Genomic DNA, 17,211 nt, shown 5'->3' with positions numbered 1-17,211 from the left:
CTTCGGTGGGTGGGGAGGGAGGGAGGGATGGAGCTCTACAAAGGGTCTGCTCTCGCCAAGGCCACCTGGGAGGGTATGGCGAAGTCCCAGATGGTAGGCATGGGGTCCCAGATTCTCGGATCGGGACTCAATCTGCTTCATAGTCGTGTCTCACTTAGCCAACATGCTGGGGATTTTTTTAATGTTTACTTATTTTTATTTTGAGAGAGAGTATGAGTGGGGGAGGGGCAGAGAGAGAGGGAGAGAGCAGGTTCTCTGTCCCAAGCAGGCTCTACACTGTTAGCACATGGAGCCCCCTGCGGGGCTCGATCTCACGAACCGTGAGATCGTGCCCTGAGCCGAAATCAAGAGTCAGACACTCAACCGACTGAGCCACCCAGGTGCGCCAACACGGTTTTTTTTTTTTTTTTTTTTTTAAAAAGCAACTTGCTCGTCTCTTGGTAAGGCTTATGCTCTCCAGTTTACCACAGACCCCACCACTCTCTTTTGTATTCCACCTACTCTCTGCGTATTTATATTATCCACCTACTCCCTGACAGCATTAGATTCTGTGTCCCCTGATACGATTTCTGCCCCCCTGGGGAATAGTTTGAAGTCAGAAGTAGAATAGTTATCAAGGTCAGTGGGGTTCTGTTTGATTTTTCTTTGTTTTGTTTTGAAACCCCTCATCCCTAGTAACCTAGCAGGAAATACATGCAGCCCACTCAGGTCTCCCCTTTGCTCATCACCCGTTAACCACGTTCATGTACACACCAGGCCTGCCTTCAGGGGATTCTTCCTGGTTTGACTGACCGTGGTTATTAGGATGGGAAAAAGAAACCGTAAAAACCCAGCCCTGATCACATTAGGGGAGTGCTCCCTACTCTGGCGGGACAGCAGGTGGCACGGGCTCCGGGTTCTCGTCCCGTGGGAAGGCTGCACCGGGGGAGCCGGGGAGGGAAGGAGGAGGCACCCGTTCTCACCGTGCATCCTTCGCAGGTGTTCGATGCCCGCGACTGCACCACGGCTCACGGGATGTTCAACTACATCTGCAACCACATCAAGTATGCCACCAACAAAGGGAACCTCAGGTGAGCCCGCCAGCCCCGGAGAGGGGGGTCTGATGTCCCCAAAGCGTCGACCCTTGGGTGTGGAGTTGGCTCACCGGCCGAGGAAATGCTCTCCCTCTCCTCTCGGGAAGACGTGCCAAGCCGCGAGAGGGGGCCTGGCTTCTTGTCCCACCTGCCGTGTCCTGTCTCTTCCGGGAGACACAGACTCTTGCGTGGCTTGCAAAGCTACAGCAGCCCAAATCACGTTCAACCCTCACAGTTCAGTATCACCTGTGGAGGGGGCAGGAAGGGGTGTTTCCCTTTCCAGGACTCGGAAAGTCCCATTGCCAATAGTGACCTGCTTTTACCAGCTCTCGGTCTTTTGCCTGCATTTCAAAGACAGTTTCTCTTCCTGCCGCTGGGGGCACTGTTCCTTCAGGTTCGGCCAAGCCAAGCCACACCTTGGATTCCTCTTGCCCCAAAGAACAAAGCCCCAGGGAGGAAGCCAAGGCAGGGAGGCACCATGTGAGCTGGTGGCTTCCACACTGGCAAGTTGCAGCTGGAAGGCGACAGCTGGGGCCCCGCAGCCCGACGGTTAGACTTGTTAATCCCGTGCAATCAGTCCTTGTCCCAGCTGCTGAGGACCAGCCCCACGGTGGGGCCATGTGGGCCTCTGCAGGGATATTCCCACAAGCCCCAGGCTGCACTGCGTCACCCCCATAGTGGCTTGTTTGTATGAAGCATGGGTTTTCCTGGATGTGTCCCTTCCTTGAGAAGGAAACAGTGTCCCAGCTGAGCCTACCAGTAGGAAAAGGGCCTGTAATATAAGCCCAGAGCCTGCTCGGGGAATTAGTATTTAGATCTTTTCCTGAAAGACCTCACCCCTCAGAGAACATCTTCTTGAGATCTTCTATTTAAGAAATATTCAGCTGATTCCTTTTTTTTTTTACACTTTTTTAAAAATTTTATTTGAGAGAAAGAGAGAGAGAGAGAGAGAGAATCCCAAGCAGACTCCATTTTCAGCATGGAGCCTGATGGAGGGCTCAATCCAACAACCATGAAACAGTGACCTGAGCCGAAATCAAGAGTCAGACACTCAACTGACTGAGCGATCCAGGCACCCCGTTTTTTTTCACAAGTTTTTAAAAATGTTTTCGATATTTATTTTTGAGAGTGAGAGAGAGAATGAATCTGCGAGGCGAGGGAGGGGCAGAGAGAGAGGGAGACAGAGGATCTCTGCACTGACTTCCCGAGAGCCCCCACGCGGGGCTCAAACACACAAACCACAAGATCATGACCTGAGCCAAAGTCAGACGCTTAACCGATGGAGCCACCCCAGGTGCCCCCACAAGTTTTAAACCACAAATCTGGATGGAAGAGGGTCTTAAGGGAATGTGTACCATCTATAGAAATTATCGAAACATAACAGAGGAAGTCAGGCAAGGGAGAAGAAGGGAGGGAAAGAGGGATGTAATTTAAACGGAGCAGGCACTCGATCTGCCGTTCAGTGAAATAATGTTCAGGAGGCATAAGTGTGTTCTATTTCTTCCATTGGTCTCCGTTCCCGCACAGAGAGTAAGCATTCCACACGCTGTGTGTGAGTCTGGTGTTTCTGAACATGCTTTTTAAATACATATATTACACAAACACCCTGTATTTGGTGCTCAACCAAAGAAACGGCAATGTGTTTTGCTGCTGGCGGGAACACTGACCGTTTGACTCGTTCTGTGTTCATCTCCAATATGGTGCCTTTGCTACAAGATTGTTAAGAGCCCTGTTGGCCTTATACGACTTCTGCCTTCAGCCCCCGTTGTAGACTCAGCCCCAGGTACAGCGTCCCATCCCTGCAGCATTAAATGCAATACTGTAATGTGCACACGGCAAGACCTACGTGGGCTCAGAAAGAAGGTAGTCCTGGGAGCAGACGAGACAGGAGATGCTTTGTGGGCGAGGTGAATCTGAGTCTGGCCTTGAACTTGGGTACGTGACAGCAGAGAGATGGATTCCAGGCAAGAAAGTTCCAGGGGCAAGGTGTGTACAGAAGGTCTGCAAGCAATGGGTTGGACCTACCGTGTGACCCTCATGTTGACCCGAGCCAGGGTGGTGTCTCCCATAGCCTGGGATTGAGTCCCCTGATGAGACTGTTGAGCCGGGATGGCAGGAACTCCTGGGATGAAATAACATTGAAATCACGTCGTAAAGAAGTCATTCTCCTTTCAGTTGCTCTCAGTCCTTCTGATGATCCCCAAATCCCAGTTTGATGATGAGACATCATTAACACCTAACACTGCCGATCTCCCCCTTAGGGGAGCCAGCTGGGTGCCAGCTCGGTGCCTTCCACAAATGACAAATCTTCCTGCAACATAATAACAGTGTATGGTCTCACAGTTGCCAGTTTAGGTAGGTGAGGCCAGTGGCGATCTCCAGTTTTCCTTTAGAGTAGATGAATGTGAGTACAAGGGAAGTTGATTTCTTCTTAGTCCTATGTCTGTAGACTTTGGTATGGTACAGGGAGGGGTGGGGGTGGGGCAAGCAGGGGAGAAGTAAGGATGGCGATAAGAGCAAGAGTGGAAGTTGGGGGGCGCCTGGGTGGCTCAGTCGGTTAAGCGTCCAACTTCGGCTCAGGTCACGATCTCACGGTTTGTGGGTTCGAGCCCCGCATCGGGCTCTGTGCTGACAGCTCGGAACCTGGAGCCCGCTTCGGATTCTGTGTCTCCCTCTCTCTCTGTTCCTCCCCTACTCTCACTCAGTCTCTCTCTGTCTCTCTCTCCCTCTCAAAAATAAATAGAGATTTAAAAAAAATTTTTTTTTAAAAGAGTGGAATTTGGAATGAGTGGTATTCACTCTTTGTGGGGAAAGAGGGCCCCCCCCCCCGTTGTTTCCCTGGAGCTTACCGGCTGCCCAAGAACCCCTGGAAAGCTGGCCCAAGTCAAGGGTGTTTCAGAGTCTCCAGTTAGAGCAGCATTCTCCACTCTTAAGCGAGCTAGCGTGGGGCCTCCCATATTCCACCCTTCCTCAGACCAATGGTCCAGTGGAGGGACAGGGCACGGTCCCTCCCTTGCAACAGCGGCTCCGTGGGCCCTTGGGGACCTTGGCACAGAGGTGATCCACCCTGAGCCTCTGTTGGTGGCCCGGATGACGCCCTTCGCAGTACGTCCACGAGGTGCAAGCCCTGCCCCGATACCACGTCTCCCTCTCTCCGCCACAGATCCGCCATCACCATATTCCCCCAGAGGACGGACGGCAAGCACGATTTCCGAGTCTGGAACTCTCAGCTCATCCGCTATGCCGGCTACAAGCAGCCTGATGGCTCCATCCTGGGGGACCCAGCCAATGTGGAATTCACAGAGGTGTGTGCCTCCCACCCCGCCCAGTCCCCCAAACTGTCTTCAGTAGGCTTTTCTTCGTTTCCTGTTATCATGATAGGGAAAGCAGCCAGTGGGGTACCGTTTACTCCTCTGCAGACCTCCTGCTCCTTCGGGCGGCCCCCAGTCCAGCTGGTTCCCTTACAGCCGGTCATTTGGTCGTTTCCATCCATTACCTCACCCGACCCTCATGATAGGAGCTGTTGTCACCACCACCTCCCCATTCGGTGGCGACGCAGACGGGTAGCACAGGTTAGCCACGGTAGCTTCCGGCCTCTGTGCCCAAGGGAGACGCCACGGGCAGACCCCTGCCTAGAATGATCTCAGGCACACAGCCCGGCACCCCTTTTCCTGATCGCTCACTCATCCCTGGCCGAGGTTCTTCTCTGTTCTTTCCTCAAACGCCACCCAGGACCTTCTTCAGGGCTGAGCTGGCCAGACCAAGCCCTGCTCCACTCCCTGGCTGCCGACTTCATTTGCATGCGGCTTTTCTTATTAAAATGTTATTACCGAGAAGAAGGGGCTGTAACCAGGGCGACCAGGAGTTGCACCTGTGCGGGTTTAGACTCAGCCAGACTCGCGGCTCCACTTGGCTGAGTGCTAACTGCATAGTTGGCTGACCTTGTCTTCATGGCCACCAGAACATAAATGCCACAGCCCCTTCCTTCCCTTCTGTCTCCAGAAACCTCGCTGACTGCACATGTTTGCCTAAGCCCCTGATTTCGAGCTTCCTCTTTCTACTAACACAGCAGAAAGAATCACCCCAAACATAACCACATGACCGTATCTTTCGAAACCCTCTCACTCTGCCCTGGCCAGTGTGGCAGCCACTGGCCACATGTGGCTAGTGAGCCCTGGAAATGCGGTGAGTCCAAATGGAGGTGCGTCCTAAGTGCAAACCACACACCGGGTCTCAAAGACTGAGAACAAAACAGACAGTAGGAACCACCTCATTAATAATTTTTATCTCAGTTACCTATTGAAATAATATTATAGGGGCGCCTGGGTGGCGCAGTCGGTTAAGCGTCCGACTTCAGCCAGGTCACGATCTCGCGGTCCGTGAGTTCGAGCCCCGCGTCGGGCTCTGGGCTGATGGCTCAGAGCCTGGAGCCTGTTTCCGATTCTGTGTCTCCCTCTCTCTCTGCCCCTCCCCCGTTCATGCTGTGTCTCTCTCTGTCCCAAAAATGAATAAACGTTGAAAAAAAAAAAAAAAAAAAAAAGAAATAATATTATAGATAACGGTAGGCTAATCTATTATAGTTATTAATAGTTAATACACCTATTGAGTTAATAAATATATTAAACTTTATGTTAATGTTAAATATCTTTATTATGGTAATATTAATAACGTATTTAATCATTTATCATTAACAAATTAATGATGATTAATACACTTAATTGTATGTTACACAGTATATATTTGACACATTTGTTGGATGAATATATTTCATATTTAACTTTAATGTCAAATATATTCATATATGGATAGCAATACTTTAATTCAATATTAATAAGTTGATATTATTAATCTAATAAATATTATAATTATGATGATTAGTAACTAATAATCAAATAGTGTTGAAACTTTGAAATTGTTGAAATATTATTAAGATGAATATACTATTTTTTTTCAACGTTTATTTATTTTTGGGACAGGGAGAGACAGAGCATGAACGGGGGAGGGGCAGAGAGAGAGGGAGACCCAGAATCGGAAACAGGCTCCAGGCTCTGAGCCATCAGCCCAGAGCCTGACGCGGGGCTCGAACTCCCGGACCGCGAGATCGTGACCTGGCTGAAGTCGGACGCTTAACCGACTGCGCCACCCAGGCGCCCCTAAGATGAATATACTATTTAAATTATTTCACCTGATTTCTGTTTGGACTTTTGTTTACTTTTTCTAATGTGGCTACTAGAAGAATGTGTTAATTCCCTATGTGGCTTGCTTTATATTTTGATTGGACAGCTGCTCTAACAGATGCATTTATGCACAAATTCTGATCATTCTGCCCTCCTGAAATATGATAGGCTTTCTTTATCTCTCAGGGTGCTCAATGCAAACAGTTCCAGAGTGAGTTTCGTAGGACATGCCAGACCCTGTGCTCAAGGGCGTTAACAGACACAACAATCAGATTCAGCTCTTATCCTCCAGGAGTCCCCGGGCCACAAGAAAAACTCAGAAAACATAACAAAGCACAGTGCAGGAGGACAGATTTGCCTTCTGTCCTGTGGACCGGGAGACGTCACACAGACGTGTGATGTCAGAACTTTGTAGAGGAGATGGCGTGGCCCAGAGCCTCCAGACAAAGGTGCTGTCGGCAGGCTTGCGTTGGGATCTCTGCCCCTCCCCCCATTGCCATAGCACCTGGAGGGTCTGGGGACAGGTCGGCGGTGGCCGTGGTGTGACCTGGCCATTTCTGGTTGCAGATCTGTGTGCAGCAGGGCTGGAAACCCCCAAGAGGCCGCTTCGATATCCTGCCACTCCTGCTCCAGGCCAACGGCAACGATCCCGAGCTCTTCCAGATCCCCCCAGAGCTGGTGTTGGAAGTGCCCATCAGGCACCCCAGGTAAGAGGGACTGGCATGGGGTGGGTGAGGGTGGGAGGATTCACCCAGTGCCTCCCCCTGGCCCCCTAACCCCCTGACTCTCCCTCCAGCCCAGACAGAGGCTGAAAGGGGGCCTTGGTTCCTTCCTGGGCCTGGGCAGAGTGGGCCTCCCCAGGAATGAGCAAATCCTCCTGGACCAGCCAGGGGGCCACCATCTCTTCTGAATCGGAATCTCGCTCCTCCCCCTGCTCCTAAGCAATCAACCAGAACTTGCCCTTTTTTTCCAGCCGTACGGGTAGAAAAGCAGAAACACCTCTTGTCTTGTTGTGAGCACTAGAACCGTGTGACCTGATGTGGGTCAAGTCCAAAAGGAATTTGGAGCCAGGAAGGAACTACGAGGGCTGTGCCAGCCGCACCAGCAAAACTCACACTTTGAGGGGCCCCTGGGTGGCTCAGTCGGTTAAGCGTCCGACTTCGGCTCAGGTCATGATCTCACGGTTCGTGGGTTCGAGCCCCGCGTCGGGCTCTGTGCTGACAGCTTGGAGCCTGGAGCCCGCTTCGGATTCTGTGTCTCCCTCTCTCCCTGCCCCTTACCTGCGTATGCTCTGTATCTATCTCAAAAATAACTAAACATTTTATGGGGCACCTGGGGGCTCAGTCGGTTAAGCGGCCGACTTCGGCTCAGGTCATGATCTCGTGGCTCGTGAATTCGAGCCCCACGTTGGGCTCGGTGCTGACAGCTCGGAGCCTGGAGCCCGCTTCGGATTCTGTGTCTCCCTCTCTCCCTGCCCCTCCCCCACTCATGCTCTGTTTCTGTCTCTCAAAAATGAATAAATGTTAAAAAAAAATTAAAAACAAAACACGCTTTGAGAGTGAAGGAGATCCTTAGGGAGACACTATCCTTGGAGGCAAAATCGAGGGGCAGGGTAAGGGAGGGGTGCCCCAAAGCTCAATAATCAAGATAAATATTATTTTAATGTAATACGCTTATCAAAATTAATTTCTATATCAAAAATTGGATCCAAATTTAAATTTTTTTATCTGAAAATTTCAAATAAAGACAGGATCCAGTTCAGGGCTGAGATTCAAGTGGAGCAAGCAAGGTAAGTTATGCATGTGCAAGGTGAGACCCGTCTTTAAATTTGGGATATTTTGTTCACTATGGATTTTTTTTTAACGTTTATTTATTTTTGAGGGAGAGAAAGACGGTGTGTGAGCAGGGGAGGGGCAGAGAGAGAGGGAGGCGCAGAATCCGAAGCGGGCTCCAGGCTCCGAGCCGTCAGCACAGAGCCCGACACGGGGCTCGAACTCACGAGCCATGAGATCATGACCTGAGCCGAAGTGAGACGCCCATCCAACGGAGCCACCCAGGCATCCCTCACGATGGATTTTTTTTTCCATTAATTTTGATTTTTTGAAAAACGTTGAGTTAATTTAGAATGTAATGTGAATAAAAAGTAGCATTAGACTCAATTCCTCGTTTTGTTGGTGCACCCTTAAATTTTGCCTCCAGGGCTAGTGCCTTATTTATTTCACCCTAGCCCCAGCCCTGGAGAGGAACCAAGTGTCCTGAGGCTCATGCCACTGCCCAATATCTGGGAACTCACCCAGTCTCCCTGGTGAAGCCTGGCCTACATTCATTAATGCATTCACTTACTCATTCGCTCATTCAACACGGTTTATTATTCCTGCTCTGGGCCGGCCATTGTAGCTGACTTCGTTTCTGCCTCCATGACACTTTTGATCTCAAGGAGAAGAATTTGCACGTACTGTTACCCAGATAACCACTTAATTCCAATAAAGTGCTGCAAAAGAAATTTTATGATGCCCAGAGGGACAAAGTTGCCCGACCCAACCTAAACTGGGCATCGGAGAAGGGCTTCCAAGAGTAAGCAACGTTTTAGCTGACAATTTAAGTTTGGGTAAGGGCTGGACAGACACAGAAGGAAGAGAGAAGATCCCAGGAAGAAGGGACTGCCATGCAAAGGCCCTGAGGTAGGAAGGAAGTCGGCAAGACTCCCTTTTCTCCTGGATTAACTTTCAGGGTGGGTTCGGGAGAGAAACAGCAGCCTGGCGCACTCGTTCCCAGGCCCGGATGTTCACCCAAATCACCTGGGAAACATGTTTAAAATGCATATTATCAGACCCAGCCGTGGAGCCTGTGATCCCACAGGTCTAAAGCAGAGCCCAGGAGTCCGGTTCTGACACAGCAAGTCCTGGGAGGTTGCTGGCATTTCCGCATCCCCAGACCAAGGCTGTCCTGCCCACATGTCCGCCTGAGAGACTCCTGCCCCATGGTGAGCGGGGCTGTGTCGCTCTCCACAGGTTTGAGTGGTTCAAGGATCTGGGCCTGAAGTGGTATGGCCTCCCCGCTGTGTCCAACATGCTGCTGGAGATTGGCGGCCTGGAGTTCACCGCCTGTCCCTTCAGCGGCTGGTACATGGGCACAGAGATTGGCGTCCGCGACTATTGTGACAACTCTCGATACAACATCCTGGAGGTGAGGTCCCTCCCCCGCCATCGCGATGGGCCAGCAGAGGGCAGAGGGCGTGGGCCCCACAGTCCTTCCCCACAGCTGAGCTTTGGGGCTTGGAAACGTGGAAACTTCCGCAACCTCGGTGGAGCCCCTGGCAATTCCAGGGCACCCACAGCGTGAACAGCGCATGTCCCCCCTGTGGGCTAGAGCTCAGATCTGGAGAATGCATTGGGATAGCTGTGGTCTTGCCAGCAGCCGTTGTCCCTGACAACTGTCTGCTGTGGTGGGTCTTGTTTCGAAAGGAGGCACTGGGAAACAGAGAGGTTAAGCACTGGGCCTATGTCACACAGTAAATAAGGCAAGATTAGAACTCAGAATCAAGGGGCGCCTGGGTGGCTCGGTCGGTTGGGCATCTGACTTCGGCTCAGGTCATGATCTCATGGTTCGTGAATTCGAACCCTGTGTCGGGCTCAAAGCCTGGAGGCTGTTTTGGATTCTGTGTCTCCCTCTGTCTGCCCCTCCCCCGCTCACGCTGTGTCTCTCTCTGTCTCTCAAAAATGAATACACGTTAAAACGTTTTTTTAAAGAACTCGGAATCAAGCATTAATTAGGTTTATGTGGTTAAAATCCACGGGCGTTCATGTGGATGGACCTTGAAGACGTTACGCTAAAGTGGGTTAAGTCAGACAGAGACAAATACTATACGATACATACCGCTCATATGTGGAATCTAAAAAAGCCAGACTCATAAAAAAAAAAAGAGAATTGAACGCTGGTCACCGGGAGCTGGTGGGGGTGGGGGTAGTTAGGGAGGAGGTGTTTAAGAGTACAAACTTGCAGCATAAAGATAAGTAAATTCTGGAAATCTAAGGCACAGAAGGGTAATTATAATCCACAATCCACTGAATTGTACACTTCAAAGTTGCTAAGAGACTAGATCTTAATTGTTCCCACCACAGAAAAAGAAATAATAATTATGTGACATGACAGAGGTGTTAGCTCGCAGTGGTAATCATATTGCAACACATGAATGTATCAAACCAACACCTCGAATTTGTACCCCTTAAATTCACACAACGTTGTATGCCAACTGTGTCTCAACGTTTTTTAAAAATTCCATAGGTGGAGCGCCTGGGTGGCGCAGTCGGTTAAGCGTCCGACTTGAGCCAGGTCACGATCTCGCGGTCCGTGAGTTCGAGCCCCGCGTCAGGCTCTGGGCTGATGGCTCAGAGCCTGGAGCCTGTTTCCGATTCTGTGTCTCCCTCTCTCTGCCCCTCCCCCGTTCATGCTCTGTCTCTCTCTGTCCCCAAAAAAATAAACGTTGAAAAAAAAAATTAAAAAAAAAAAATTCCATAGGTATTAGCTTGGAAATCGAAGCCCGGGGTCCTCAGCCTTGCCACACACCGGAGTCACCTAGGGAACTTCATTATTCCCAGATTCCCACTCGCCGGGATTCAGATATCGTTGCTCAAGGATGGGGCCTCGATACCTGCATTTTTCAGAGCTCCCCAGAAGATTCTAGAGGGCAGCCACTGATCTGTACAAACTTCTGGCAGGAAAGGAAGAGACATTTCAGGCAATTTCCATAGATGTGCCTCAAGTCACATTTGGGGATTTTTAAAAATCACATAATCTTTTTTTTTTTTTCCCCCGCAAATGCGTTCCATTCTTTTAAGCAAAAGAATGTTGTAGGAGTAACAGTCTCAGCATAATGGCTACACATGCTTTCCACTCTCACAAAATTACTCGAGTTTTTTATGTATTTATGTAAAGCAGCGAATTTCGTTCTTTCTGTGTGTGTGTGTGTGTGTGTGTGTGTGTCACTATCAAAGGGCCACAGAGGAACCCAACGCCTCGGCCTCAAAGAATGAATTAATATGAGATCTGCTTTCATGATTCCTGCTTATGTTTTGATTGCAGAGAGTTGTTCCCGAGTAACTCAGATGAGATCCTCTCCCACCCAGCCCTCCAGGCCCGACGGCTGTTATGTACGAATGTTGAGAGCAGGGCTGGGAAGCAGTTTACCCAGACCTCAGAAACTGTCGTGTGCTAGCCCCGTAATGAGACCTGGGCTCCCACAAGTGACTGGAATTGACAGAGCAAGGAACAGCAAGGCTCTAATTAATGAATTTGCTGTTGGGTGTTTCCCACTCCTGACATCAGCTCCTGAGTTGTAACATAAATGTCAGGAGGTTTTTGTTTTGTTTTTTTCCAATAGTTTTGCCAAAGGAGTCGGCCGGCTATGGCGGCAGCTCTCGGGTCCTTGGACGTTATGCGTCTGCCTGGGCTCCGGCTCTGAGGCCAGCTGGCTCTCTGGACCTCTCTGAGCCTCAGTTTCCTCATCTGTTAGATGGAGTCAGACAGGTGTCCGCCTGAGGGCAAAGCGCCCATGATCTGGATCCCAAGTGTGGCTACCCCAGGCGTGGAGCAGGATCAGTGGAAAGCTTTTCCGTCTAGAAGGCAGATGATGTCACTCTCAGACCCACTCTTCTGCTTCAAACCCTCCGAAGACTCTTTCCATGCTACAGTATTGGGAGTAAAATCTTGACTCCTGGGCTCATCCCAGATCCTGCATGATCCAGTCCTGCCTTTATCTCCCACCAACTCCCCTGGCTCACTACCCACCCCTCAATACACCAGCCTTCTTTCTGAATCTCAGATGGTGGAAGCCTGATCCCACCACAGGGTCTTTGCACATACTGTCTTCTCTGTCTACAACCTTCCTCCGTAGATCTGAAGATGTCTTGCTTCTCATTATTTTGGTCCCACCTGGTATGCCACCTCCACAGTTGGTCCTCCCTGACTGTCCTGGCTAAATCCGGCCCCCGTATTCCTCTTCATCTCATATCCTTGTCTTATTTTCTCCCTAAATAGTAAATGTCTCCCTCCCCCACTAGAAAGTAAACTCAGAGGGGTGGCTGGGTGGCTCAGTCAAGCGTCCCACTTCGGCTCAGGTCACGATTTCGCGGTTCATGGGTTCGAGTCCCACGTTGGGCTCTGTGCTGCCAGCTCGGAGCCTGGAGCCTGCTTTGGATGCTGTGTCTCCCCCTCTCTCTCTGCCCCTCCTCCACTTACATTCTGTCTATCTCTCTCTCTCTCTCTCAAAAATAAACATTAAAAAAGTTCAAATAAAATAAAATAATAAATACATAAAAAAAGAAAGAAAGGAAACTCAGAAATAAAAGGGCCGTCCACGTCTCTCTAGTTTCCTGCTACCAGTCGGTTCTCCGTTAAAAAAAAAAAAAAATCTTTTGAGTGAGTTAATCAGTCCGGCAATGAGTTGACTAATTCGTTAAGAAATTCATCAGTGACCACCAGCTAGCCCTGTCTCTCCACGGGTGCCCCAGCCTGTGAGTCTGTGTTTCCTTCCTCTTCCAGGAAGTGGCCAAGAACATGAACTTGGACATGAGGAAGACGTCCTCCCTGTGGAAGGACCAAGCACTGGTGGAAATCAACATTGCTGTTCTCTACAGCTTCCAGGTAGCACAGCACACACGTCCCGGAGGGGAACTAAAACGCCTCCAAGGTGTGGAGCAGACGGTCGTGAGACCTGGCTCCTGGGGAGGGGGCGGGGGGGGGCACCAATGAGGTCCACTTCCCATCTCCATTTTGGATCTTGGGTGGGGACCATTGGAGGAAGCGGTAATAGGTGGGGGAGGGGAGCTGTGACCTGTTGCTTATGATCGATGACAGTTGGGCTGGCAGGCCGCCTCCTTTGTGTCCTGCCCACCTCTTCGGGGTTCAGACTATCACACAACAGACACAAGTACTCATCCTCATTAACCAGACACGCACAGGCTTCTCAATGCGTGGCGCTGTGGTAAGTGATATTTTGTAGGATGAGTTTAGAATGTATCATCTAAACCATGATACTCATTTTTAAGTTTATTTTATTTATTTTGAGAGAGAGAGAGAGAGAGAGAGCATGCATGCAAGCAGGGGAGGGGCAGAGAGGAAGAGAGGGAAAGAGAGAGAAACCCAACGCAGGGCCCGAACTCATGAACCGTGAGATCATGATCTGAGCCGTAATCAAGAGTTGGACACTTAGTTGACTGACCGCCCGGGTGCCCCAAACCATGATCCTTTTGAGGGCAAAAGGAAGACACTGCTGATAATAATGCCAGGGTGATGGGCGTAAGCTGGCATTCTCCTGGGCAAACCTGTCGACTGCAGAGTAGAGCTCACACTCTGTTAACAGAGCTCAGCTCTATCCTCTGGGGGCTGAGTCTGGGAAGCTAGACCCTCCCAGACATGCACAGAAGGACACAGAGAATGAACGCATCACGTCATCGGTGGACACGAATGTGAACTGCAGGCCCCCAGGTCAGGAGCAGGGAGCATGGATACGCTGAGGAATATCCCAGGGAAGAGACAGGCTGGGATGGCCTGAGACGGAAGCAAGCCCCCTCTTCTCTCTCTCGGCCATGGGCGAGTGAGGCCTCGGGAGACCTTGAGGAGGATGGAGTGTGGTCCAGTGGGCTTGAGACAGCAGGGATGTGAGCAGGATGAGTGGCTGAGGACGGGAAGTGGGCAGAGAGGGGAAGCACTGTTTACACACGGTGGGAATCCAGACCGGCCCACCAGAGGGGGCCCCGGGGCCGGTTATCCAGATTTGCAGTCCACCCACCTCTATTGCGATTTCTGCCTCGCGGTGTTAATAAACCCATCCTTGGGGCGCCTGGGTGGCTCAGTCGTTAAGGCATCTGACTTCGGCTCAGGTTATGATCTCACGGTTAGTGAGTTCGACTCCCACATCGGGCGAACACGAGCCCCACTTCAGGTGAGCCCTTCTCTCTCTCTCTCTCTCTCTCTCTCTCTCTCTCTCTCTCTCTCTCCCCCTCCCTCTCCCTCTCCCTCCCTCCCTCCCTTCATCCCTCCATCTCTCTCTCTCTCTTCCTCTGCCCCTTCTGGGATTCTCTCTCTCTCTCTGTCTTCCCCCTTGCTCACTTGCGCCCCCTCTCTCTCTCTCTCAAAAACTAAATAAATGGATAAATAAACCCATCCTTAATACTTAAAATTCTTTAAGAGGATTCTGTATCACTGCCATAAATGGAGAGTATCGGTTGCCATAAATAGAAGGTAATTATAATATTAAATTAATCAGCAAATAAGCAGAAGGAAAACAACACAGAGTTGTCAAATTCTAGCTAAATGCTGCTTGAGGTTCCTCTCTCTTATTTAAAAAAAAAAAAAAAAGGAGGGAGGGAGGGAGGGAGAAAGGAGAGAGGAAAATTGGCAAGAGAGGTATTAAAAGATGTATTAGCGTCAAAAGGAGACTCTTCCCTGAATGTGAGTGAGAGAGAGATGCAGAGAATCAGCTCACAAGGCCTCGCAGCATCTCCAGGACCACCCTTTGGGAAGCGCTCCCCGTGGAGAAGGGAGTCCCGGAAACACCCCAGCTCCCCTCCCGCCTGACTGTGCCCCCTCTCCTCCCGCAGAGTGACAAAGTGACCATTGTTGACCACCACTCTGCCACCGAGTCCTTCATCAAGCACATGGAGAATGAATACCGCTGCCGGGGGGGCTGCCCCGCCGACTGGGTGTGGATTGTGCCCCCCATGTCTGGCAGTGTCACCCCTGTCTTCCACCAGGAGATGCTCAACTACCGACTCACCCCGTCCTTCGAATACCAGGTCCCGCCCCTTTCGGCCTCTTTTGTCCTAAGTCTCCAATACCTGGTATATGCATGTTTGGCTCCAAGCATGTCTCAACTCAGACTTCCTCTGCGGACGCTCAAGTGCTCCATAGTCCACGTGGCTAGTGGCTACCATATTGGACAGCGCGGCCCTAGCCAGAACACTAATGGAGACAAAGGGAGTGGTCAGGGGTCCCCAGGAGAGGGCTTCAGAGGGACCAAGGGCTGAGTGAGAAGGTCTAGCAGGACAACACAGGCAGACTGGACCGGCCACTCGGCGCAAGGACCGCTGTGGTCACCGCTGGCAGATCTCCTCCCTTCAGGGGCTGAGGGTTGGGCATAGCTGGGCAGCCACAAGTACCCAGGGAGTCCTGAGCCTCTCCCAAGAGGAGCCAGATTCGCTCACTGCAGTGACCATCGTCCTCTCTTCCCAGCCTGAGCCTTGGAACACCCACGTCTGGAAAGGCACCAATGGAACCCCCACAAAGCGGCGAGCCATCGGCTTCAAGAAGCTGGCAGAGTAAGTCTCCTGGAAATAGGTGGGGACTGGAGGTGCCTCCAAACTCGGAGAGCGCCAGAGAAGGAGGCTGGGCAGATGCTTATGCCTCTGACCTCTTGTGCGATGTGAGTTCTCCATTTTCTCTGACCACCTCGTGCCTTCTGTGCCTGAGGGCCTGAGATATGGATGTTGAGCCAACCTTTTTTCCTTCCCAACCTCACTTTCCTCACCTCTGCTTCCTAAATTCTTGTCTTGGAGGCAATGACGTTTTGATAAACCAGCTGTTCTAATAATAACAATAACAACAACAACAACAACAGATGTGTAACATTTGTCCATTTCCAGGGTGTAAATACTCCCCCCATGGCCAATTTCAAGCTGCTAACAGGAAGTCACTGAACCCAGAGGAGGGAGGAGCTGGTACAAGCCAACCCGGGAGGGCTCTCTCTCGCTCAGGGCTGAACTCTAACATCGCTCCTTCAGTCATTCATTCATTCATTTGGCCAACAAGTGAATACCGAGTGCCTGTTCTGTGCCAGGCACTGTGCTAGGCTCCAGCAATGCCTGATCAGCCAGTTAAATGATGTTCTTGTCAAAGCTCAAAGCCATTCACTTGTCCAAGAATCACACAAATACAGTGCGCCATCGAGGAATGGTCTCGTGGTGCCGTAAATAGACCAAACCCAGTTTGGGAGGTCAGAGAGGGCTTCCTTCAGAAGATGACAGTTGGGCTGAAGAATGAGATGAATAGACTAAGCTGAGCAAAGGAGAAGAGGGAAGGGGCTTATGGGCCAAGGCCACTGAAGAGTAATAAGCCTGAAGAATGTGTGGCCAGCCAAAGGACCCACTGACAAGTGAGGTGGGGCTGACCGAGATGATCGAATGGGGATGCCAGCCTTCTCCTAAAGAAAGCGAATTCCACTGGCCCCTTCAGCAGAGACCCCTGTTTGGAGTTAAAGTGCTGGCACAGATGCTAGGCATGCACTGAGCTGCTCCTCCATTGGCCCTCTTGGGTCCAGAACTCTCTGGATACAATCCCTAGATGTACAACAGGTGCCACGCAGGCCACAGACCCCAGAAGCGAGGGCTGTGGATCCCACAGGGACTCAAACCCAGGTCCTGGCTCCATTCCCATGGCCCAGAGCACCTGTCTCCCTCTCTCCCTCCTTTCTCTCTCCTTCCACCTAACCCCATCTCCCAGCCAAAAGAGAACGCATCAGCAGCCATTCTTTCCTAACAAGAGAATCACAGATATTCTCAGGGAGAGCAGCCTTTGGCTTCAGTTCGGTTCAACTGTTTCTGGGAGAAGAAGGGAGGAAGAAATCTAAAACATTAATTGCACTATTAAGTGAGTAGAAACAATGGGAGTTAATTATAGATGCTTTTTTATGCTCCAGTCATTCGAAGGGACTCCTCCAGGGACCTTTTATTCTTTTCTGTTTCTCCCCCTTGGCTCAGAATGCTCCTGCAATGTGGGTGGTTTCCCTGATTCTAAAAAATGATGAATTTACCATCAGTAATCCCCAGGTGGGGGTAATTAGCGATTTGTCTACTCTGAGGTTCCTAATAGAGCCGGGATGCTGGCTCAGAAGGTGAGCCCAGCCATTCCCGAGCCACTGCCTGTCTGCCACCCCCGTGCCCTGGTAGATGGGAAGAAAGGAACAC

General features: G+C 50.8%; 1 protein-coding gene across 4 annotated transcripts in view; it reads left to right on the top strand.

The window, feature by feature from the left end:
- Positions 1-17,211, top strand: part of NOS1 (nitric oxide synthase 1) — a 184,413-nt gene that overhangs the window by 128,576 nt on the left and 38,626 nt on the right. For all 4 annotated transcript variants that reach the window (XM_045456927.1, XM_045456924.1, XM_045456926.1 and 1 more), the window contains exons 7-13: positions 979-1,070; positions 4,237-4,378; positions 6,818-6,957; positions 9,262-9,436; positions 12,791-12,892; positions 14,851-15,045; positions 15,482-15,567. In XM_045456927.1, coding sequence (XP_045312883.1) covers positions 979-1,070; positions 4,237-4,378; positions 6,818-6,957; positions 9,262-9,436; positions 12,791-12,892; positions 14,851-15,045; positions 15,482-15,567 — 932 coding nt within the window. The remainder of the gene's footprint in view (positions 1-978; positions 1,071-4,236; positions 4,379-6,817; positions 6,958-9,261; positions 9,437-12,790; positions 12,893-14,850; positions 15,046-15,481; positions 15,568-17,211) is intronic.

Source organism: Leopardus geoffroyi, chromosome D3 (genome assembly GCF_018350155.1).
Source record: "Leopardus geoffroyi isolate Oge1 chromosome D3, O.geoffroyi_Oge1_pat1.0, whole genome shotgun sequence".
NCBI classification, from domain to species: domain Eukaryota; kingdom Metazoa; phylum Chordata; class Mammalia; order Carnivora; family Felidae; genus Leopardus; species Leopardus geoffroyi.
Note: the sequence above shows the minus strand (reverse complement) of the source record. Positions and strands in the feature narration are given on the sequence as shown.